The sequence below is a fragment of the Sciurus carolinensis genome, chromosome 9 (genome assembly GCF_902686445.1).
Source record: "Sciurus carolinensis chromosome 9, mSciCar1.2, whole genome shotgun sequence".
In the NCBI taxonomy this organism is placed as follows: Eukaryota; Metazoa; Chordata; class Mammalia; order Rodentia; family Sciuridae; genus Sciurus; species Sciurus carolinensis.
The window spans coordinates 123,437,577-123,463,275 of record NC_062221.1 but is presented as its reverse complement, the minus strand read 5'-3'; the positions used below and the strand labels follow the sequence as shown (position 1 = coordinate 123,463,275).

The 25,699-nt window shown below is 39.9% G+C and overlaps 1 protein-coding gene across 3 annotated transcripts in view; it reads right to left on the bottom strand.

The window, feature by feature from the left end:
- Window positions 1-17,313, bottom strand: part of Jam2 (junctional adhesion molecule 2) — a 69,242-nt gene extending 51,929 nt beyond the window's left edge. Inside the window, exon 1 of one of the 3 annotated variants that reach the window (XR_007110224.1) lies at window positions 16,558-17,313. Coding sequence is in view for 2 of the 3 variants with exons in the window: in XM_047564548.1 (XP_047420504.1) it covers window positions 16,558-16,624 (67 nt within the window). In the remaining variant the exon portion in view is untranslated. The remainder of the gene's footprint in view (window positions 1-16,557) is intronic. The other 2 variants (XM_047564548.1, XM_047564547.1) reach the window with 2 other exon arrangements.
- Window positions 17,314-25,699: the final 8,386 nt, after the last annotated feature.

Genomic DNA, 25,699 nt, shown 5'->3' with positions numbered 1-25,699 from the left:
GTGCTATACTACTGAGCCACATCTGCAGCCCTCTTTTCTTTAGCAAGATAGGTCTCATTAAGTTGCTTAGACCCTTAGCTAAATTGCTGAGACTGGCTTTAAACTTGCAATCCGCCTGTCTCAGCCTCCCAAGTTGCTGAGACTATAGGCGTTAGTCATGACACCTGGCTATACTTTTGTTTTCTAACAATTAGGAATAAGTTCCCTGAAAAACTCTAGACCACATAATCAAAAAGACTGGTCTTGATTGTTCTCATCATTACTTAGCAGATTTTGACATCTCTCACCACTGAAGACAAATAGCCTAACGTAGAAATGGTAGTAGCAAGGGAGATAGAAAATTGGGACTCTGAATATAGCTTCTATTAAAGCCATGTGTGGCAGTCTTGTTTCCACTCTAAAGTGGAGGTAATGGACTAGGAGGCCAAGTGAAACCTCCTGCTCTATTAACATCCACATTCCCTTGCTCATGAATTCATAGTGTATTTGGGGAAAGTGTTCTCCAGTATGGAAGCAGCTTCTGACGTAAATGACTAGAATGACAGTGTGCATCTGCCACTGACATGGGCTCTAGGCTGATTTTAATTCAGCAGCTAAATGCCTCTACTTCTTCCATTCCTTCCTCACAACCGGTGTCTTCTCTAGAGCTTTCTTAGAGTTGGGGGGCATCTTCAAAGATAAAAGAGCTGGGTAAATTAATCACATAAAGAGCCTACATGGAACTTGATATTATGTTATTATTGACAAGAATTTGAATGTTAAATGAATACTTTGGCAAGTATGAGTAATTTGGAAATGTACTTGGGTTGATACGTTAAATGCTGGCTATGCTCTAACCCTTTAAATGGGCTGCAATATTCTCTTTCTGTTGTTTCCAAGAACCAGAGGATTGACAAGAAAGGTTTGATCATACCCAAAATTGAAGTTTTCAATTTTTTTAGGAATATGATCAATGTTTCTTTGATGTTCCACTCTTAATATTCACCTTTTCTTGCTATCAGTCTCTGAAGGTGACATGCATTATCTGACGGACATTTTTACATGTTAGGAAATAAAATATTAAAGTTATTTTCAAAAGAAATGCAATGAAAGGTCCACTCTACATTGGGGGGAAAATGTAGCTGGTATACAGTAGATTTACTAATGGCCTTGCTGTATATAGAACCCAGGGTCCCGAGTTCTACTTGATGATAGGGTTTTGTTTTGTTTTTAAGGAATTTTATTTTATAGTAAAGTGGACTAAATAGATTTAAGAAGGGTTACTTAAATACAATTCACATTTCTTACACAGACTACCCTATAAGGTGTACCATTTGAGAGAATAGATATTTCAGATATTTCAAGTAGACTTACTGGGATTAAAGGTGTGAGCCATGGCAACTGGCTGTACTTTTGTTTTCTAGTAATTAGGAATAAGTTCCCTCAAACACTCTAGACTTTGCTGCTCTTGTAAATAACCTTAGCCTGGGTAGTGAACAACAGATATTTACTGGTCACAAGACAAAGTGGCTAGCAGATTTGATATCTGGTGAGGGCCCCCTCAGCTGGGGATAGATGGCGCCTTCTTCTCTGTGTCCTCTGTGGCAGAAGTGTGAACAATTTCCCTCAGACCTCTTTTATAAAAGCACTAATCATCTCCCAAGGACCCACCTCTTAAAACTACTGCACTGGGATTAGGTGTCAACATATGAACTTGAGGGATACAAACATTCAGGCAAGAATACTCACTTTGGTCTATTTATTTTCTCTTTAAACCAGTAGACCCTAAGGTGGAATGTACAAGAAAACTCAGAGGGGTGCAGAGAAGATATATGGACTTTTTATCACATTATTATTCTCCCCTTTTTTTCCCTTTCTGTTATTATGGGTTTTAATAGTTTTAGTATAGTTTTCGTTTTTGTTTTTTTGGTACCAGGGATTGAACCCAGGGACACTCAGTCACTTCCCCAGTCCTTTTTAAATAGTTTTTTGTATCTTTGGTTTTTGTGGTACTGGGAATCAACTCCAGGCCTTTGTGCATGTGAGGCAAGCACTGCCACTGAGCTATCTCTCCAGGTTAAATAGTTTTTTACTATGAGACATTTCAAATATACACAAAAATAGAGAAAAAAGGACAATAAACCCATACATTCATCAACCAGATTCACCAATTATAAAGATTTTGCTACATTTATTTAATCTATTGTTGAGGAATTTTAAAGCAAATCATAGATGTCAAATAATTTTAATCTTTTAATAGGCGTCACTAAAAATTAAAGACGTATAATTATAACGCCATTGGAACAACTAACAAAATAAAAAATAACTCTTTGGTATAATCTAAAATCTAGCCCTAGTCAAACTTCCCCAGTGTCTTGCTGGAATCGGGATCTAAACCACACCTCGGTATTACATTTCCTTAAGCTTTCTGTCTTGTTTTGTTTTGAATGTAGAATGAACTTGCCCTTCCCTCCCTCTTCTCTTAATTTTTTTCCTTTCATGCATCAACTGCAGAAAGTTGGTCAGTTATTCTGTAGAATAGTCTACTTTCTGGGTTTAGCCCTGTGCTACCTGTTGTGCCACTGAATCTGTTCTCTACCTTCCACTGAAGCTGATTCAGTGAGACTTCCTTCCTTCCTCCCCTCTCCTTCCATGTCTTCTTTTTTGAGGAATGAGAAAGAACAATGCACAATGAGTGCTATGTGTTTCCTATTGTATCACAGTGTTCAGCTGTCCCACTTTTAATGATGCTTCCGATAATCTGTTTCAAGTGAAAATAGACTGATCTTTCTATTGTAAATTTCTACATCAACATTCTGTGTATGATTTTTTTAACTATTAATAATCATATAATTAAGGCTATATTATACACACTCTTTTTTTTTTTTTTTTTTTCCAGTGCTGGGGATCAAACCCAGGGACTTACACATGCTAGGAAATCACTCTAATGCCATGCATATAAATTCTTAAAGGAAAGTAGGATAGACTTAATTCTTTGATTGCTAAGTATCAAAGAAAGGAATAGTTGACCTAGTCAAATTTAATGATGACCAAAGACCAATGACTTCTTATTTTATTGATTATCTTTCTTTCTAGTATCTTTTTTTATAATTATTGCATTTATAATATGCATGCTCAATATCTTTAAATCAATGGCATTCAATATATATTTTTTAACTTTTAATTCCCAAGTTACTTCCAATTTGGCCAAAGGGAGCATTTTTATGTTGATTCCTATGTCCTTTAGATACAGTCTCATTAGTCTTTGAGAGCTAAGTTGCTCTGCAATGCAATAAAGTATCCTAGGTTCATCTTATACATGCCCAACTCCAAACGTGGAACCAGATAATCTTCTGAAGAGCCTTAGTTCACGTAGAATATTTAGAAATTCTAATGTATGCTAGATATGCTCATTTTTATGGGGTGGAAGGACAGATCGTATTATTATTATTCCCAGTTGCTTACCCACTTCTCACTTATTATTATATGATTCATAAACTCTCATCAGGCAGAACACACTTTGCACCACAGTTCCAGGTTTGGCCATGTGATACACTTTGACCAACAAACATACATCATGTTAAGAGCAACCTTTAAAAACTGTTTAATGGTTTAGCTCTGCCTCTTGCTTTCCTGAGACCACAAAGACTGTCCCAAACAGGGCCAACACCTTCAGTCTGGATCCTGAATTGAGAAGGCAGAGACTCAGCAGCTAACCTAGAGTCACCATTTTGAACACATGCAAAAAATAATGTGCATAGAGGCAAACTACAGTGATTTCTTTTAGGTTATTTGATATTTCACAGAACTGACTGATATAGGTTATGATGATTTCTTTTGGCCTTTAAAGTGAACAGAGATAGTGCTATGGTCTTTATATGAGGTCTCTCCCCCAAAGCTCATGTTAGGTAATGTAGGAATGATCAGAAGTGGAATAATCACATTAAGAGAGCTGTAACCTCATCAGTGGGTTAATCCAGTTGATGGATTAATAACTTGAAAGGATTACTGTAATGGCTGGTAACTGCAGGCAGGTGGGATGTGGCTAGAAGTAGGTCACTTTGGGTATGTCCTTAGGGATTACATTTTGTCCCTGGCTCCTCACCTCACTCTTTTTCTTGGCTGCTATGAGCTAAGCAGCTTTCCTTTGCTCACCTCAGACCTAGAGCTATGAAGTTGGTCAACTAACCATCGAATGACACCAGAATCCCAAAATAAACTTTTCCTCTTATATTCTCCAGTATTTTGGTCACAGAAACAAAAAGCTGACTAATATAGATACTTACTTATATCATATATATAAACATATCATCTATACTTTACACTCATACACACATATGTATATCTTTAAAAAGAAAAACAATAACATGAGTTCATACTGGGTTCATCAGTTCAATTCAATTATAATGTTCCAGGATTTTTACTTAACTTTTTAAAACTTCATACATAGATTTTTTTCTATACAATAAAACTTGAGTTCTAAGTACATTAATACAATTATTGATTTGCATTATACTCTAACACAATGATTAGAGAAGGCTGTTTTAGTGAATTTTATCTCCTGAGGTAAAACATGTAAGTTTTCAAGGTCAAATCTGTATAATAAGTTATGGTAAGAGAAGTCTATTCCATCACTGCTCCTTCCGCCCACTTTTGAGTTTCCATTTAACCTTCCAGTGTTTCTTTCCTACACAGAATGTCATAAGCCTCATCATACTGCCCTGCACCTTGACCTCAATATCCTGGGATACAGATGCGTGGAGATCACCCTTGTCCCTTCACATGGTTACACTGCATACTATTGTGTTATTTATTCAGCCACCCCCCTACTGATGGGTATTTGATTGTTTTAAATATTTCTTATAATAAATAATTTTGAAATGAACAGCATGCATAAGACATACGCTGTTTTTTTTAACATACCCCATTTTTTGCAATTACAGATTTAAATGGAGCTCCCCACAGTGGGGTTGATGGGTCAAACAGGAGATAAGTAATTTCTCCACATATTGCTGAATTCCCCTCCCTAGCATGTGTACATTACACAGCCCCATCAGCAGGGTCTAAGAGCATCTGTTTCCATACAGCTTCAAAAACAAAGATGCTGCTGAGTTATGTGCTTTTGTTAATCCAGTAGGAAAGTGATGCTATCTTGGTAATGGTTTAATTTGCATTTTAAATTATATTCAGCGGAGTTTCATCTTTGAAGAACCATTTAAATTTTTCTTCTGAGAACTCCCTGAGGTTTATTTTAATGCCATTTAAAATTTTTTCAATGTTTGTCTTTTAACTCTTAGGAACTCTTTTTATATCAGTGACAATAATTCTTTGAGACTTAAATTGCAAATAACTTTTCCCAATTAAACATTTATATTTTGATTTGCTTATGGTGCTTTATTTATTTATGTGTGGTACTGGGGATTGAGCCCAGGATTCTCTACCACTGAGCTACATCCCAGGACCTTTTTATTTTCATTTTGAGGTAGGGTCCCACTAAGTTGCTGAGGCCGCCCTCCTTCCTCAGCCTCCAAGTAGCTGGGTTTACAGGCGTGTAGTACTGCACCCGGCACAGGGTACTTTATTTCTCCTGTGTGTGTGCTCTCCGGATAAATGTAGTTCAGGAGGACACAACCCTGCTTTATTTTGTCTTGGTTATCTTTAGCAGGCAAGGGGAAGGAGTGTGGTTTTATTTATGTATTTGCTTACTTACATATAGATCTCTGATCCACATGGAATTTACTCTCATGTACACCGTCAGGTTCCAGTTTATTTTCTCCTCAAGTGGCTACCCCATTATTTTAAGAATGTTTATTAAGCATTCTCCCTGTTTTCAGATGCTACCATATGTGTACACACACACACTGAATTTCCAGGAAGTAGGGCTGATTTCTGGGTGTTACATATTGTTCTACTGTTCTGTTTGTCTATTTTTGTACCAAACCCACAAGGTTTTAATTTAAGAAGTTTTATAAAGTGCTGTAATATAGGGCTATCATCACCTCATTTCTTTCTTTCTTTCTTTCTTCTTCTTCTTTTTTTTTTTTTTTTTTTTTTTTTTTTTTTTTGGCGCTGGGCATTGAAACCAGGGGTGCTTAACTACTGAGCCACATCCCCAGCCCTTTTTATATTTTTTATTTTGAGAGAGTGTCTTGCTAAATTGCTGAGACTGGCTTTGAACTCACAATTCTCCTGCCTCAGCCTCCCAAGCTGCTGGATTACAGGTGTGTGCCACAACATCTGACTCATCATCTCATTTCTGTCCCCATAAAGGTATTGTGTATTGATTTTTCCATTTCTCCATGTATGTGTTCATAATTAATATCATATGTTGATACAGAAATGTATGGATATAACCTATAACCAAAAGCCTATACTGGGGCATATGTTCTTTTCAGAAGAAGTAGGATGTGTAATCAAAGGTTTGAAGATCATTGTCCCAGGCAGTGTTTTGAACATTCCACCACCCTCAGACAGTTTTTCTAGGGCACAGTGCAGAAGCTGAGATTCTCAGGATGCATCTGATCTTTGAATTTTCCCATACGTAACTGGGAGATGATAACCTTGGATGGAGATGATGAGTCACCTGGATCCAGAGGAAGTTTTTTTCTGTGATAATGAGCAGGTGTCAAGATCCCACAAGATGAACAAGAAAGCTTAAGAAAATTGCCTTTGGTTTGGAAATAAAGATCACTTTATCAAGCTCTATTTTCTCATCTCTCTTAATAAACTTGTGCCATTATGAACCTAGATTGCTAGGATCTCACCTGAGTGGTAAAGAGATTCCACCATGAGAGACAAATCTGGAGTCCTTTGTTCCACAGAGCACTTTTATAACTCTAAAATCCTTTGTTTTGTTTTATCTCAGGCAAATTTCAAGGGTTATATTGTTTGATTCATCTGAGTTTTTAATCGAGGAAGCACCAATCAACAAAATTTTGTAAAACTCCATAAGGCAGACCAGTCAATATATTTCCTTTTAACTCTAGGGAGGCACAGTTAACAAAGGGAGGTAAGAGTTCTAGAAACAGTAAAATTATGCAAAAAATTTAATTATGAAAAAATCCCTAAAATAATTAGGTATTATTACTTTTACATGTGTCCTGGGGTTTTTATATTAAAAGGTAATGGAATTTTATGAAATTAAGAAACAAGTAAACTCTAGATTATCTACTTCTGTTAACTGATTATTAAAGGACCACCACGGGCCATGTACTTTGTTGCCAGGACACCTCAACAAACCCACAATCTAGACAGGTGCACGTGTATGCTCTATAACAGAACAGTTCAGTAAGTGCCATAAGAGAACCAGGAATATGCCAAGATCATTGGAGTATAATATGTAACAGACTTCAGCTTTGATGGATGGATGAGTTGGAAAGTTTTAAGAGAAGAGGTGAAGAATTTTGGAGTTAGACCTTCAAGGGATAAATTGCATTTGACCGTGTGGAGAATATTATACAATGACAACAACAGAGCATCATGGAGGTTAAGAAGATGTACTGTATCTAGGCTAAATCACATATGTGTTCATATCCACCACACACACACACACACACACACACACATGGCACAAAAGAATCTCATTTGTTCTAAAACCAAAAGCACTATTATATGGGTCAAAACACAACCATGGCTCCAATATGTTTATGTAAAATTTTAATATTTGTATGACATAGATGGCTATGTGTTTAGATCGTTGGATAAATAAACACTTGAGTCACAGTTTAATTTATTGTGTCAGTTCTGCTGCTGATCAGAATTCATTCCTATTTTAAAGTGCCCCTGAAGCATCTTTTAAAACATAAACACTCAACTCCCTTTTTAAAATTAGCACTTTCCCAGTAGTTCGACATGTTCCCTTTTTATTTGTGGTCATTACTTCTTCTCTGGTCTCCTTTAAAAATAGCACCCATTTGCACTTGTCTGTGAATCTTAGCTGGTGTTAATGTCTGCCCTCTCTTGCTTTGGCCCACTTCTCTTCTCTGGACTTTCTCATTGCATCTGGGTTGGTATTTTTCCCTCCTTAGATTTGGCTACTAGTTGGGAAGTTGGTCTCCCTCTTTTTTGTTAGTCACTTTGTCCCCCTATTTCTTTTTGGTAACTTCAGTTAGAAGGTAGCTCCTACTGCATTTTGATGCAACAATTTAAAGGGCTTCTGTGAGATATTGTCATGAAGCCTACTTGTGAGACTTAGCTTTGGGTTGTGGCTTAATTACTAACAAAAATAAGTTTTTGGTGGAGAATACGATATGTAATATGATTTGATTAGCTAGAAGATGCTGAACAGTAAGTACAGTAAATTTTGATTTTCACTTTTAAAGAAACTGTATAGGAATGTTCATATATACTGGAACTGTTTTTTCCCCAATTTCCTGAAACTCTAGGTAAGAACTTAGGAGTGGGTACAATTGGAGTCAGGAGGGCTGCAAAGGAAACCTATTTTTTTTTAAAAATAACTTTTCTGCACAATTTAAATTTACCATTATGTATATTATTTTTTAAATATATAAGTGAATGCATTTAATAATCTTAATATTTACTTTTTATTTTGTCCATATTAAAGTATTTAGCAGGCATTCACAGAGTAAAGAAAGCTAAGACTAAGACAGCAGGTTCTGTTTTGATAAAATGAGGGCAGGCACAACTGGACAAGCCTCACAAAAAGGACACAGGGCAGATGATGTGTTTTGACTCTTCACAAGTTGAGTGTCCCTTATTTGAAATGGCTGGGACCACAAATCCTTTGCATTTCAAATTTTGAAGTTTGCATATACAGAAAGAGATTTCTGGCTGATAGAACCCAGTCTAAAAACAAAATTTATGTTTCAGATATACCTTATAACACAGCCTTACATTTGCCGGTAAATGGATGGAACTGGAGACTATCAAGCTAAGTGAAATAAACCAAACCCAAAAAACCGAAGGTTGACTGTTCTCTGATATGCGGATGCTAACTCACAATAAAGGTGGGCAGGTAGGGAAGAATAGAAGCACTCTGGATTAGGATTAGACAAAGGGTACTGAAGGGAAGGGAGGGGGAATGGGAATAGGAAAGATAGAATGAATGGGACATTACTTCCTATGTTCATATATGAATACATGACCAATTTAACTCCACATCATGTACAACCAGAAGAATGGAAAGTTGTACTCCATGTATGTATTATATGTCAAAACCCATTCTACTATCATGCATAACTAAAAAGAACAAACATCAAAAAATATAACATAGCTTTAGCTAGGCCCTAAGCAACGTAGCAGGACCCTGTCTCAAAATAAAAAAATAAAAGGGGCTAGGGGGGTCTAGGGATATAGCTCAGTTGGTAGAGTGCTTGCCTCACATGCACAGGGCCATGGGTTCAATCCCCAGCATCACCAAAAAAAAAAAAAAAGAGAAGAAATAAAAGGGGCTGGGGATGGGACTCAGTGGTAGAAAGCACCTGGGTTCAATCCCTGTAACCCAAAAGAAAAAAAAAAAAAGAAATCTAACAAAAGGAATAAAAAGTGAATACTAAAAACAGTGGAGTGGAATGGAGAAAGAAAGCCAAGAGCAAGACAAGGAGGTAGGACTCTAGGTAAGAACCAAAATTCCTGTTTGTGAAGTTCACAAGGATTCTTGCTCAGGACTTGATGAGTCAAACAAGTAGCCAGCTAAGAGTGTAGCTCTTGAAACATTTTCACAGAACTGGGTTCAGTACGGTTCTTTGCTTTTCTGCTCATAAACTGTAGGAACAATTCAAACTGAACAACATTTCCTATCCACTCACGGACCTGAAGATACGAAGAGTAGGGTCTTGTGGTCCCAGGCATTCTTTCTCCGTCTCTCTCTCTGTCTGAATGTCTCTCTCTCATGCATTTAGACAGTTACATGAGTAGGAAATTTCAATCCATCAAATCTAACAAATAACCCTCCAAAGGGTGGCAACTCTGGGAACAGTTAATCCTGAAGGAACATAAACCCAAGGGTGGGAAAGTGTGTGAGACTGAAAGAAGATAAACTGTACCCAAAAGAGCTAACAGTTCATGTTTATATGTTGGGAGCTGAACAGAAACCTGGAAACACTTGCAGCAAACATTAAGGTTCCTTAGGGGTTAGGGGAGCAGCTCAGTGGTAGAGTGAAGGCTTTGCATGCAGGAAGGCCTGGGTTTAATCCAGCATGGAAAGGGAGAGAAAAAAGATCCCTTAAAAAACCCAAGAACAAACAGGGCAGGTGGCCCATGCCTGAAGTCCAGGCAGAAGCCTGAGACAGAAGGATTGCAGTTCAGGGCTAACTTGGGCAACTTAACAAGACCCTCAGCAACTTAGTGAGACCCTGTCTCAAAAAAACTAAACCAAACCAACCAAACAAACAAACAAACAAAACAAAACAAAACTGGGGATGTAGTTCTGTAGGTTCAATCCCCAGTACCAAAGGGAAAAAAATTAAGGAAGGAAGGAAAGAGGAAGGAAGGTGCAAACTTTTCTTAAGTCCCTGATTAATCAGCCATGTTTCAAATACAAGGGCTGAGGATATAGTCAGTGGTAGACCACTTGCCTAACATGTGTGAGGCCCTGAGTTCAATCCCCAGTACCACAAAAACAACCAAATACGAAATTATTCTCTGTGGGTGCAAGAATATGTGTAATTTTGTGAGTATATATTTCAATAAACTATGTTTAAAAATACTTCTACAAGCAATTGCCAGCTCTCCAGTCTCTCTAACCTCCATGCTTCATCCAGTGTGTTCTCTCTGAAATGCAAATCTGACTGATATTCTTGGTTAAAAAGAGCTCTCAGTACCCTCTTCAGCTTTCTAAGTGTGTTATACATGTCAACGTAATTCTCCCTACACAGCTACGAGGTCAGCAACATGATTGGGGTTATCACCTTTACATTTGGTAAATGACGCACAACAGAAGTTAAATAACCCGTTCAAGGCCACACAGCTAGTGAGTAAGCACTGAGTTTAGCACCTGAGTACATGTTTTTTTTACCACTATATTGCAGTTTGATGCAAAGTGAAAAATACCACTTTATCTCACTATGAATTATAATCTAAAGGTAAAAGTTAAGGCTGCTGCATGAGATCTAGAACATTCTTGACCACAACACTGACTCCACCGCTGCTCTACATATCCTCTTTTTGGTTGGTGTGGTAGGCAGACTAATGTCCTCCCCCAGTGTCCACAATCTGTTCTCCAGAATCTATAACCATGTGCTTTACATGGTAAATAGGAATTAAGGTTGTAGATGGAACTAAAGTTGCTAACCCGCTGACCTTGAATAGGGAGATTATCCTGGATTACCCAGCTGGACCCAGTGAAATGAAGAGGACCCTAATAAGGAAAAGAAAGAAGAAGAGAGAGAACCAAAGAGATGGCATTTTGGGTTGCTGGCTTTGACTCATGGATGGGCCATGCAAACAAGATTCTGCCTGTTGGTACCTTGATTTTAGCCCAGTGAGACTTGCTTCAGACTCCTAACCACTAGAACTTCAAGAAAATAAATCTGTGCAATATTGCTTGTGGGCATGTTTTTTGTTTTTTTTTTTTTTTTTTTTCCACAGCAACAGAAAATCAACCAGTTGGGTTGTTTTTCTCAGTTCCAGCCTTCCAAGAAAACAGTGTCCAGTTTTAAGATTTATTTTTCTGCCTTTCACAAAGGTTCTAAAAGGGGAATTAGAACCTGGGTCCAGTTTCACTTTATCTTCCTCTCGTTGTCAATCTGTCAACAGGGGAATCCCAGACTACGTACTCAGCACTGCTACACTTTGTCACTATGGATGAAAAGAATATGTTACTTTAAAAAATAACCTGTACAGATTCGTGGTGCTTTTGGACTTTAACAAAGAATGCACCTCTTGCCTGTAGTCTAAACACAGATTCTCCAGCAAAAAACAAACACACAAACCAAAAAACCCAAACCCAGGAGAAAAACAGCACAGTGGAAACCATCAAGAGTGATCATCTGTAGCAAGTGCTCCACCACTGAGCTATCTCCCCAGCGGGCAGCTCTCTTGGGCTCCCCTCATGACACTAGTCAGGTGGAGGGGTAAAGGAATGTTCTCAGCCACGGGGAACTCACTGTTCTCTTTAGGCTAAAGTTTTTGTTTATGGCCTTTTTTTCCTAATGTCATTTCTGTTATAGTCTTGAAATGGTTATCAGGTCCACCAACTACCTCATTTTGACCTTTATATCATCAGCTAATTGAGGCTATGCCAGGATGGGACTGGTTCCCTTCAACAAATTAATTGGGAAGCTTTGTTCTTAACAATGTTTACAGAAGGCAGAATTTTCCTGGCATTGGTCCCCTGGAGTGCTGTTTGGGTCAGTACTGCCACGGAGGCAGAACTCTGTGATTTTACAAAAGATCAAGACCTCTCCTACCTAAGACCTTATCGGTTTATAAGATTACAGACTCAGGCCAAGTGGTTGGTGTGTGTTTCAGTGCAGATCTGAAGACCAGCTTCTATCAGCCAGCTAGTGTCAGGAACTGTTCCTGTTCACACTCAACTCCTTGGCTAATCCCAAAAAGCATGACAGCCCCTCACCAGTACCAAACACTCATTCATTCTTTTTGGAGTTTTGGATATATCCGCTTAAATGACACCTCTGGAAACTTCACCACCCTACCTACTCAACAGTAGTTGGTGCTTCATGATTTATACTGTAATTAGTAAGTCTATGTATCTATTTTTATCTGAATGTTTTTGCCCCTCCCCCCACAAAAGGCAATCCATGTGTTGAAACCTAATCACCAACGTGATAGTATTAGGATATGGGGCCGTTGAGAGATGATTGAGGGAGAGCCTTTGTAAATGAAATTAGTGCCTTTATAAAAGAGGCCCCAGAGCTGGCACAGTGGCGCATGCCTGTAATCCCAACAGCTTGGGAGGCTCAGGAAGGAGGATCGCAAATTCAAAGCCTTGGCAACTTAGTGAGGATCCAAGCAATTAAGCAAGAACTTGTCTCAAAACAAAGAAATAAAAAGGGTTAGGGATGTGGCTCAGTAGTTAAAACCCCTGGTTTCAATCCCCTGAACCATCTTTGAGCCAGGAAGTGAGCCGTCATTAGACACTGAACCCACCTATGCTGATTGTGGACATCCTGGTCTCCAAAACAGTGAGAAAAAACCCAAGTTACCCAGTTTATGGCACTTTGTTACAGCAGTCCAAATGAACAAATACACCATCAGGTACATGTTCACATCTATTATTAACTAAGTACTTTGCTCAGCACTGGACATACAGTGGTGAGTAAACATCAAGAAATCCCTTTTCTATTGGAGTGGGAAAGAAAAATATAATTCAACTGCTATGAATTAGATAAGGGTCCCTCAAAACCCTGTGTTTTAAAGTCTTGGTCCACGGTCTATGGTGCTATTGAAAAGAGGTGCAAACTTTAATTGGTTGGTCTAATGGGAGGTCTTCTAGTATATCCTTGAGGGAAACAGGGAACACTACTTCTTTTTTCTTTTTCACATCTAGGCCATGAATTGAAGATGTGCTCTAACATGTTCCTCACTATGATGTGATGTGTTACTACAGGGCCAAAAGCATAGGAACCAACCAAACATGGACCAAAATTTAGGAAATTATGAGCCAAAATAAATATCTCCTCTTTTTAAGTTGATTGCCTCAGGTATTTTGTTACAGTAATTGAAAGATGACTAAAACATCAACTAAATACAAAAATAAATGTCCATATCAATAAAGATATTGAACTCATACTTTAAGTGGCAGGAAAAACATAAAAAGTCCTCCAGAGTACTAAGAAATATATTTAAAAGGTTGACAAATAGTAGAAAGAATGGAATAAGTATGATATTATAATTAGATATGAAAGGATTGGAAAAAAGGAATGCTACAATTACATTTGGAAGGAATAGGAAGAAGATGAGTACATAATTACAGCCTAAGAAATCCACCAAATCTTTAATAAATAAAAGTGTTAGATTACCAACCAAAGTATAAAGCAAATACATATGAGCCCATGTGGATATAAAAATAAGTGATTAAATAAATGAGAGACACATCCTCCTTCCCTAAGAATTCCAAGTAGTTTATGAAGCTATTCTACCTTCAAGGAGGTAAAACATAACTCTTCTTCCTTAAGTGTGTATTGTGCATAGTAACTTCCTTCCAAAATATATGGTATGGAAATGAGAAAAATAGGGTAAGTAACCTACACAGAAATCTGACATACACTACCTCAGGCAAGTGAGGAAGGTCAACATCAACAGTAGTAAGTCATGTTTACAAGATGCTCCCTAAATATGATATGGTGAAAATGACACTTTCCCTCTGTGATCCTTCTCCCAAAACCCTAGAACCCCATTTGGGTCATGAGAAAAACATCAGAGAAATACCATGAGGAACATTCTAGAAAACACTTGACTAGTATTCCTCAAACTTGTTAAAGTAATACAAAGCAAGGGAAGTCTGAGACACCGCCACAGTCATGGTGCCTAAGGAGACATGAGTACTGAATGCCGCGTGGGATCCTGCAGGGATCCTGGAACAAAAGAGGGCACCAGGTAAGAATAAGGAAAATCTGAACAAAGTGTACTGTGTACTCTACTAATAAGATTCTAACAGTTCGGGGAAACTGGGTGTGGGGTATATGCCTGTAATCCCAGCAACTCAAAAGGCTGAAAGAGGATCTCAAGTACAAGGCCAGGCTCGGCAACTTAGTAAGACCTGTCACAAAGTAAAAAATTAAAAGAACTAGGGAGCTGGGGTTGTGGCTCAGTGGTAGAGAGCTTGCCTGGCATGTGTGAGGCACTGGGTTCGATTCTCAGCACCACATATAAATAAATGAATAAAATAAAGGTTTATCAACAACTAAAAAATATTTAAAAAAAAAAGAACTAGGGATATACAATGCCCAGTACCATACACCCACCTCCACCCCCAACCCCCAAAAAAGAAAAGAAAATACTTGCAATGCCAGACTTTTTGACATCCCAGGAACAATATGGAAAACACACCCACAATACTTCTAAATTAACCTCCAATATGAATCTGGATTAGTAGAGGCCATGTATTATATATTTACTCAACACGTGAAGAAGAGGTAATCCTGACCATTCATCCATTTATTTTATTTTATCTTATTTTTTCTGATTGATTGCCTCTTGGTGGTTTCTTGCCTACAACTTCAAACTCAGGGTATATTGTTTCTATTTTGATGCCTAAACAAGAATAACAGAGTAAAATGATTTTCACTGTTTTTAGTTAACACATTTTTACACTAAAGTCACAATCCTTTTGTGTATTTAAAATTTCAGTGGAATACATATCTAGCCTGTAGTTTTGTTACAATTCCTCCAGCTTGCGTCTTTGTTGCCCTTGGCAAGGGTACATTTTTTTTCCTTTGCTATTCAATGTGATACCAATTGATATTTCAAAATTGCACAAAGGTTTAATTGTGAAACTCTGCCTTCTTGGTTCGGTTTTCTTTGATATAGGTCAGCACATGTCCCTTCCTTGAGACAACGTGCACCCTCCTTCCCCTCTAAGGAACATAGCTCACCTGACATTGGGCTGAGCAGCGATTACTTGGGCAATGAAGTCGTGGGAAAAAGTCACGCTATTGTGATAAGACACTCATCTGGCAGGTTGTTTTAAGTATCATACGTATTATATTACTAGGACTTGAATAGCAACAATAACTCATTTTACAAAAAAAAAAAAAAGGAAAGAAAAAATAGAAAAAACGTTAGAAAGTGGGGGGAAAAAAAAACGAAAGACAAAGCAAGACTTCATTGCTTAAGGTCTATTGTATTTTTCCAAAAAAAAGTTAACGCGAAGAAAACAAAAGGAACTGTTCCCAGGACTTTAAATCTCACGAGTTCAGAATCTGTGAAAATCCTGTTTAAAACCATCCCGTGAAATTGGCTTTGGGATGTCTCCCCTGCTAAGCTACTGGATCTTTAGGCTTTGGCATCTTTCTAACAATCGTCCCATTGGACGTCCCCCGAGGACACAGCAGCTGGCTAGAGTCGACAGAGCAGACGTCCCTGAATGTCGATGTGCAGGTGGAGAGGATAACAGTACTTCTGGCTCGGCGGCCACGAACTTCCCCCACCCACGCCTGGCACCAGCGCCCTGCGTAGCACCCGCGCAGTGTGAACCTAGCGAGCCGCGACCACTCTGCACTGCCCGCTCGGCCCGCCGCTACTTGGAGCGCGGCCGGCGCCTGCCTCCTACCGATGCCATCTTTCTTGGGCTCTTAGCATCCTCGGGGTAGAGTTCTGCATTCTGATCACGTCCCAACGTCTTTGAGAACTTACCCCAACTTTGTAAGAAGATGAGAATCTGCTAGCGGACACCCTTAATTTCCTTGAACTAGAACGGACCAAATCAGACGCTGTTTTACGAGAAACCCAAGATCTCCGGCTCCCCCTCCCCGCGGGTCCCCTCACCCGGCCTTTCCCCTCGCTGATGCCCCTCGGCAGACCCCCAGCCCAGGGCCGCGGAGGCGCGGTGCGCGAGCGCCGAGGCTGGGCGCCGGAGGTTTGGGGGAGGCTGGTCCAAGTAGGAGGCGGTGGATGGGTGGGAGGGTGAAGGTGGGTGGAGGTACCCGAGCAACTTACAGCCCAGGGCGACCACCAGGTAGCGCAGCAACAGCAGGAGGAGGCGGTGGCTGCTCCTCCTCGCCATCTTCCCGGGGCCGGAGCTGGCTGCTGGGCGCCGAGATCCAGGGTCCCCGCGGCCGGAGCGCAGGAGGCGGGGCGGGGGCCCCTGAACTTCTGGGGCGGTAGAGGCGGAGGGAGTCGTGGAGCCGAGGAAGCGGAGGGGAGGGGCGGTCTTGAAGGGATGTCAGTTTCTCTTCCAGGGGCGCCTTCTCTGCGGGCTGCCAAGAGGCCAGTCTTCAGTCTTCCAGTCCTGGGATGGGGGCTCAGGGCCGTTCTTTTTTTAAGAGGGGAGGGGGCTGGGGGCGTGGAAGAGGGACAAGGTGTCCGCTGGGTCCTAGCTGGGGGTGGGCCGCAGAAAGCTAGCAGCGGAAAGGAAAGCCCTGGCGGGTCGCTCCCGCCCCCGCGCCGCCGGGATTGATCGGCTTTGTGTCTGGTCCTGCGCGGGCTGCCAGCTGTCCCCAGGGCGAGGAGCTCGGGGCAGGAGGCGCGCACGGGGTAGGGGGCACGGGCGGGGCGTGGGGATCGGTGATGTGTTGGGCTGGGAGCGGGCTCCGCCTGCCTTGCCCCGACTCCTTTCTTCTCTGCACAAAACTTCTTTTTCGGTTTTCAGCCTAGGGCTAAGAGCTTGTTGGAAAATTTCTACCGAACGGGCGAAACCGCGAGGGAAGCGCTGGGAGAGGGAGTTTGCGAGCTCTGCCTCGGACCTGAGAAAAAAAAAGAAAAGCAATCACGATCGTGCTGGAAGTCAGGTCTCAGATGTTAGACTAGCCTTGTCGTCTTCTCAGTTGAAGCGTTTTGCTCCTTCGGGAGTTAAGGTGTGTTTTGTGTTCTTTGCTTTTTCACGTGTCACAGTTGGAAGTTCACCTAACGGTGTGAAATATTTATCATGTTTCTTTCGAGTTACATAACTGCTGCCTGTGGAGTTTTCCACATGTTAAAACTCCACAGCTGCCCTTTGTCAGGTTTATTTTTGGTCTACTGTGCTTTTAAAAGGGAAACCCATTATGAATGCTCTGTTGCGTGCTTTTTAAATTGACCCGCATTTATATTGCACATGCTTACGAAGACTAAACAGGCGATTTTTATATTTGCTCCTAAGGACCAAAAATGTATGGTGCATTCAAGGGTTTGACAGGTCTGGGTAAAGACCATTGCAAGAGAAGAAACTTACATAGCAGCTTTTTTTTAAAAGGTCGACTAATGCATAAAGTTCTGTATAAAAGATAGCTGATTTCGATGGTGAGCGGTTAAAAAATTCAGCCCACTCAGTGGACAAAGGCAACCAGCGTTTAGACATGCAGAGCTGCGGGGTATGAGGCATCCCTGATGTTGCCTTGGCGACAGTGATGAAAGCTTAGTCCCTATGGGAAGGGAGGAGGTGGCAGAGGAATCAGGGACCCAGAAGGGAAAGTCAAAAATGGCAAAATGTTAGAACTCATACTCCATCCAAGCAAGAGGGTCACGGGGTTTAGGACAGACTTTTGCCAGTTTTTCTGGGCAGTTAACAAGAAATATTTGCTACTTTAAAAGATATTGGCATCTTTTTTTCTCATTCTTGCTACAATTGTATGTCTTTTTATGCCTCCCTAAAGATACATACACAGAAGGCATAAACTAAATATATGTATATCTATATCTATATAGAGTGACATCTTGTGTAATTGACTCATTTATTTTTTCCACCCAACCAAGGGATTTGTCAAATGGCTACTGTGTGTTGAATGGTGGGGGACCATAATGCACAAGACTGAGGCTTTGTTGCTAATAAACTCACCATCTTGATGCGGGGTGGGGAAAGAATTCCATCTGGAAAGACCCCTAATACCACAAGTGTTATTACAGGAGGACAGAAAATAACAACATTTTTCATGTTTTCTCAGTGGTGATGCCTGAAAACATGCCATATCTAATAGCCCAACAACTTTAATAGAGTCAGAGTTACCACTTCCTCTTTACAAAAGAGAAAACTGGACTAAGGCATGCCAAAGGACTTGCCCAAGGCCAAGGATAAGGGGATGGTCCTTCTGTGGAGGTTGGGTTCAGGGTTTTCTTTATTAGACCTTGAAAATGGGTAAAATTGTGAAAGGATGGAAGTGAAGGATGGGCATTTTAGATAGAGAGCAGGATCAAAATCTAGGAGATCTAAAAATTATGGCTTATTAAGGACAGCCAAATTTCTACAACAAGAGAGTACATGTGGATTTGGGATGAGGGTGGTGGGTGTTGGAAAAAAAAGAGGAAGTTGAACTGTGAAGGTTGGTCAGTGTCATACAAAGGACTCTATATAGTATTCTACAACTTTTTTCTGTTTGTACAAACAGAGAAACAAGATGTATCCCATTTATTTACAATAAAAATAAATTTTAAAAAATGGTTTGGATCTTCATTTGCTCACATTTTAAAGTTGATACAGTGTAGTCGTACATAATGATGGAATTTGCTGTCATATACTGGTATGGACACACAATGTAATAATATAATTTGGCCAGTATCACTCCCCAGCACTGCTTCCTCCCTCCTCTGCTGACCCTCTACTTCAGGTCCCTTTCCTCTATTGACTTCCCTTTGATTTTTATGAGACCCACCCCACCTTTGTTTTCCTTTTTCCTCTTTAACTTCTGCATATGAGAGAAAACGATATGACCCTTGCCCTTCAGAGTTTGACTTATTTTGCTTAACATGATGGTCTCGAATTCCATTCATTTCCCTGCAAATGATATAATTTCATTTCTCTTTATGGCTGAATAATATTCCATTATGTATATATACCACATTTTCTTTATCCACTCATCCATTGATGGAAACCTCAGCTGATTCCATAACTTGGTTACTGTGAATTTATTCTATAGTTTTTGGGGACAGGATATAAAAAAATCCATATTTTTATTAGAGCTTTATATACAAGTGTACCTTTCCCCCCACAACCTTGCCAGTATTTATCGTTTATATTCTTGATCATTGCCATTCTGATTGGAATGACATGAAATCTTAGTGTAGTTTTGATTTGCATTTGTCTTATTGCTAGAGATGTTTAACATTTTTTTCATATATTTGTTGGCCATTTGTGTTTCTTCTCTTGAGAAGTTTCAGTTTAGTTCTTTTCCTGATTGGATTTGTGTGTGTGTGTGTGTGTGTGTGTGTGTGTGTGTGTGTGAGTGTGTGTGTGTGTGTTAAATTTGTTGGGTTCTTTGTATATTCTGCATATTAACCACCCCCTATTGGAGGAATAGCTGTGCAAGATTTTCTCCCATTCTGTGGGCTCTCTCTTCATGTTTTTAATTTTTTCCTTTGCTGTGCAGAAGCTTTTTAGTTTGATGGCATCCCACTTACTGACTCTTGGTTTTATTTTTTTGCAATCCCCATCAAAATACTAATGACATTCTTCACAGAATTAGAAAAATAATTCTTAAGTTCATTGGGAAGAATAAGAGACCTAGAATAACCAAAGCAATACTAAGAAAGATAAACAAAGCAGGAGGCATCACAATACCTGATCTGAAGTTATATTACAGAGCTGCAGTAACAAAACAGCATGGCATTGGCATCAAAAATAGATGAAGACCAAGGGAGCAGAATAGAAGACACAGAGACAAATCCACATGCCTGTAGCTGTCTGTTATTTGACAAAGGTGCCACAAAGATATCTTGGAAAAAAGACAGGCTTTTAAACAAATGGTACTGGGAAAACTGTATATAGAAAAATGAAATTAGACCCCTTTCTCTCACCTGCACAAAACTCAAATCTAAATGGATCAAAGACTTAGGAATTAGAACAGAAAGTTTACAAGTGCTAGAAGAAAAGATAGGGTCAACATCCCATCATATAGGTGCTGGCACTGACTTCCTTAACCAGAACCCCAAAGCACAAGAAATGCAAGATTCATATTTTAGAACTGTGATGTGCAATATAGTAGTCTGGAGATTTGAGTCATCATATAAATAAAGATCTATCGACAACAATATAAATTTGAATGATTAAAAAAAGAACATGGACAGTAGGATGGTGAAAGGAGTAGCTGTCCTTAATGCTACTTTGTTAGTGAGTGGTTAAGAGTGGGTTTCATCATTGTTCTGCTTGTACGAACCCTTTTGTCAGGATGTATGGACAATCTGTTGGGAAGAATAGGGAGAAAATACCCCAGAAGTCTCTCTAAACTCTATTCTACTCTCCATGAGCATTCACCCCCAACCCCTGCATGACCACTTTCACCTTGACACTATGGACAGTTTTTTCAGGTAAATGTAAATGGGGATTTAGTATTTTAGGACATTTCCCATTTTTTAGTCTTTTCACGCTCTCCAATTCTGAATTCGAGGTAACATTGAGGTGTGGATGCACATTTCCTAAAACAAGCAATGCAGGAAAGGGCTGGGTTTAAATCGAGTGACTTCTCACAACATCTCAGATTTGGTGTTCTGTGTTGGATGGGTTATTTTTCCTCATGGGTGTGGAGAAGGTGCTGGCAAGTGTGTCCACATGCTATAGTTTAGAGAAAAGAAAGAAAAAAAATTCTTCCATTTCTGGAACACATGAATTCTCAATTGTCCCACATGTAAATTTTAAGGTCCTGTGATAGAATTCAAGGTCTTTGAGTTCCTTATTACCTTGTTCCATTACGCTCATCACTATCTCCTCAGACCATTTTCTGGAACATGGCTGATTTAAGTATTTTGTTCTGAAGTGCCCATAGGCACCCTCATGCTTGGGATACCCTGCTATGGTTTGGATGTTGAATGGCCCCCAAAGTTCCATATGTAAGTGCTTCATCTCCAGGGTGGTGGTAGCGGGAGGTACTGTGGACCTTTAGCAGGTGGGGCCTAGTGGAAGGTCCTTAGGTCATTGGGGGCATGCCCTTAAAGGGGACTGAGGAACCCCAAGTGCTCCCTTGCTCTCTGCTCCTGATTCAAGATGTAATCACTAGGTTGCTCCTGACATACACACCTGCCATTGCCATTAGCACCATGAGGCCATATAGCCCAGGCATGGCCATTGAGCACTGTGCCATTTGGATTTTCAGCCTCTGAAACTGTGAGCTAAATAAACCTTTTCTCTCTTTATGATTTAGCTGCCTAATGTATTGTATTGTAGTAAATGAAGCTGACTAATACATACTTATCCTCCTTTCCAGTCAAATACACTATTCAACAAATCCCATGGTGGCTCAGTCATATAGCTTATTTACTCTCCCTAAGTGACACCTTTCAACTTAGTCTCAGGGAGGACTAAGAGGACTAAGAGAGGGAAGACAACTTCACAAGCTTCATTTGGTTCTAATTATAAGCAGAAACATACGTTCATGTTCTCTGTTCCTAAATTACTTAGCATCACTAAGTGAATTCTACCTTCCAGTTAAGTGACATTCACTAGCAATCAACAAATGAATCATTACTGTTTTCTTATTTAAAAAAGAAATTTATCTTATTTTAAAAGGATAAAACAGTAGAATGAAACACAGTATTATCTTATATATATGTATGATTACATGAATGGTGTGAATCTATGTTGTATACAACCGTAGAAATAAAAAGTTGTACCCCATTTGTGTACAATGAATCAAAATATGTCTGTAAAAATAAAAAAATATTTTAATTAAAAAAAGGATATTTATAGCCAGGCATGATGGTGCATGCCTGTAGTCCCAGCAACTCAGGAGACTAAGGTGGGAACATTACAAGTTCAAGGCCAGCCTGGGCAATTTAGTGAGACTCTGTCTCAAAAACTAAGTAAATAAAAAGACTTGGAGTTATAATTGAATAGTAGAGGACCTCAAGTTCAATCTCCAGTATTGCAACAACAACAACAATTGATGGGGAGCTCTCCAGTGGGTTGCCGGGAATTGTGCAGTTTAATTCAACATCACATATCTGGTGATATAATCCAGATGACAGCATGTTGAAAGGATTTGGGACAGATTTAAACAATTCCTCCATTTGGTTCCTGCTGCACAGAGGACTCTTTAATGATAAGCTGATGGCTTCTTCTGACTCAGTTGAGGGGGTAGCTGTGTATGTCGAAGGATGTTGGCTGTGAAATTTGTGACTTTGGCAAAGCTGAAATCATAACAGGTCCAGAAATTAATGCCTGAACAATTCCTGTTCAGTGATATAAAAAATATTTCAACTCTTAAACTATCACAGGTAGAATGAACTGTGTACTGGCCACATATAGAAGCAATGATTTGATGATCTTATACTTCAAGTTAAAGTCTAAAAGTCTCCATCTGTGAAAGCAACATAAATGGATTCTGAGTTGTCTGATCTCAGTTGGGTGCAGTGGTGCACACCTGTAATCCCAGCTACTCTGGAAGCTGAAGCAGAAGGATCACAAGTTTGAGGCCAGCCTGGGCAACTTAACAAGATTCTGACTCAAAATAAAAATTTCTGAGGACGTAGCTCAGTGGCAGAGTACTTGTCTAGCATGTTTAAGGCCCTGGGATCAATCCCCAATATAAAAAAAAAAAATCATCTGACCCTCAGTTAAGTTTCTGTGCCTGGAGAAGCTGATGTCAACTCATCATGTGATATTCAATTTTTGAAATAAAGTATGAGCCTAGAAAAAAAGATAATGATGAGAATTTTAATTTTTAACATTTACTTGAAAAATGTTATAGGCCACGCTGTGCTGAGCACTTTACAGGTATTATCTAGTAAGCAGCTCTGTGAGGAGGTACTATTATTGTTTTCATCCTACATATGGAGCAACAAAGACTTAGAAAAGTCAAGTTCCTGACCCAGGATGAAGCAACTAGGAAAATAACTGAGTCAGATTTAAACCCTGTCTGACTCTAAGACCCATGTTCTTTTCCACTAAGGTATCTGAAAAGATGGACTCCAATGCAATGTTTTTCTCCCATCTTAAAAGAAGTAGAAAAAGTTATCCCAAAGTTTGTCACTTGTTTCCATAATGACAATGTCATCTTCATGTGTTTGGCACTTTTTAAAGTCCTTTCACATGCATTTTTTCTTTGGATCTTGGCAACAACCCAATGAGGAAGCTGGGCAAAGGTATGGTTGTGCATGTTTTAACAGCCTTGTCTGTAACAGATAAATAAGTACCTAACATTCAGTAAGTACCTAATACACTCCAGATGACAAACCAATAGAGGCATCTTATTTCTGTTTAGTCAGTTCTCAGGGTGCTCCAAGTGATCATCCTGGATATGGGGCAGGACACAGCCTGGGAATGTGGGAAGCATGTTATTGGAAGTCTGCCTCGTTGGGATTGGGTCCTATCTCTGTGTGGCTCCTAAAGGAGTCTCGGAGACTTGGTAACCAACCCATGTTCAGGTTCATGAATCCAAACCATCTGTGTCCAAAGACCCTGCAATTCCATATTCACTTGCTTTAGTCAGTGCCCATGTTCCAATGACTCCTTAAGTCATCTGTATCTCTCTGGCTCAGGTCTTTCTTTTGGGCTCCAAATTCATTTTCTCTGTTTTAAGAACATCTCTACCTAGATGTGCCACAGAAAATCAATGTTTAAAGTTGAGCTGAACTCATCATCTAACCACCCCATCTCACTGTTCTTCAGTTTTTCCCCTCCTTCCTCTCTCCCACCCTTTCCACCCTCCATTATCCAACATGAAATAAGTAACAACAACAGGCCAGTCACTGTGCTAATGGAGACGCAATTATATGCACTAATGGTTAATGTCTCATCTCATGGAGATGTGCATGGAGGAAAAGGACATAAATCAGGTGATGTGAGCATGACTGCTGGGGAGCTATTAAAAATGGATTTGCCGGGTTAGGCAGGTTGGGGAGGTTTCTCTGAAATCTAAAGGAAGTAGGAGAGCACAGGTGGAAAGAAAATCTGTGAACAGGGATCACTATGTGCAAAGAGCTGTGACAAGTATTAGAGTGGACAGATGGGACTGGAGCACAGTGCCCCTGCTTGAAATCTTCATGACTTCCAGCAGCTTTTAGAATAAAAGCAAAGTACACAACAGGACTTCCTTCTTTTTCCTTTTTATTTTTTTCCTCATTAATCAGTCACAGACCTTTTCATATGGTGTTCCTGCTTTGCAGTGGATTCTTCGTTTTCTTTTTTAGAATTATCTAGATTTATCAAATATTTGTTATCTGTTAGACTTTATGCTAAGAGTTTTTCATATGATCTAATTTAATCTTTATCATTATCATTAAATATGGTAAACTGTCATTTCCATTTTACAGGTAATTGGGACAGAAAAGTGAAGCAACAAGTCAGAGCCACAAGAACCTGTGGGTACTTGTTATGGACTGAATGTGTCTCTCCTAACCCCCAAGGTGATGATATTAGGAGATGGGGGTCTTTGGAAGGTAATTACATCATGAGGATGAAACTCACAGGAATAGGATTAGTACCTTTTTAGGAAGAGACAGGAGAGCCTTGCATGATGACATATGCCTGTAATCCCAGCAACTGGAGGTTCAAAGCCAGCCTCAGCAATTTAACAAAGCCCCAAGCGACTCAGTGTGGACTGGGGATATGGCTCAGTGGTTAAGTGCCCCTGGGTTCAATCTCTGGTCCCCAAAACAGCAACAACAACAACAAACCAGAAAAACAAAAACAAGAGACAGGAGTGCTTGCTACTTCTCAGTTCCCTCACCCACTGATGAATGAAGCAACGAGAGGGCCGTGTTTGAGCCAGGAAGTGAATCCTTACCTGACACCTAATTCACTAGCACCTTGACCTTGAACTTCTTATCCTTCAAAGCTGTGAGAAGTAAGTGTTTACTATTTAAGCCACCCTGTCTGTGGCATTCTGAACTGACTAAGGCAGTGTAGAGTGAGGTTTGGAACCACACCTGACTGACTCTAGGAACTAAAGGTGGAGTGAGGTTCACTAAGTTGCCCAGGTCGCCCAGCTGGCCAGGACATGGGTGCAATCCCAGGCCCTTCAATATCTGCTGGCTTTCCTTCCACAGCTCTGCTGTGTTAGCACCCCTCTTACCACCTCCCTTCCAAGTCAGTCAACCCACTGCAGAGTCAGCTCTGATGGTACTACTGTGTTCACTGTAGGGATTTAATAACTTATTTAAAAGGTCCACTTTTAATTTATTTTGATTTTTGAACATTATGAAAAAAAAAACTGTGATGTACATCCTATGAATTTGT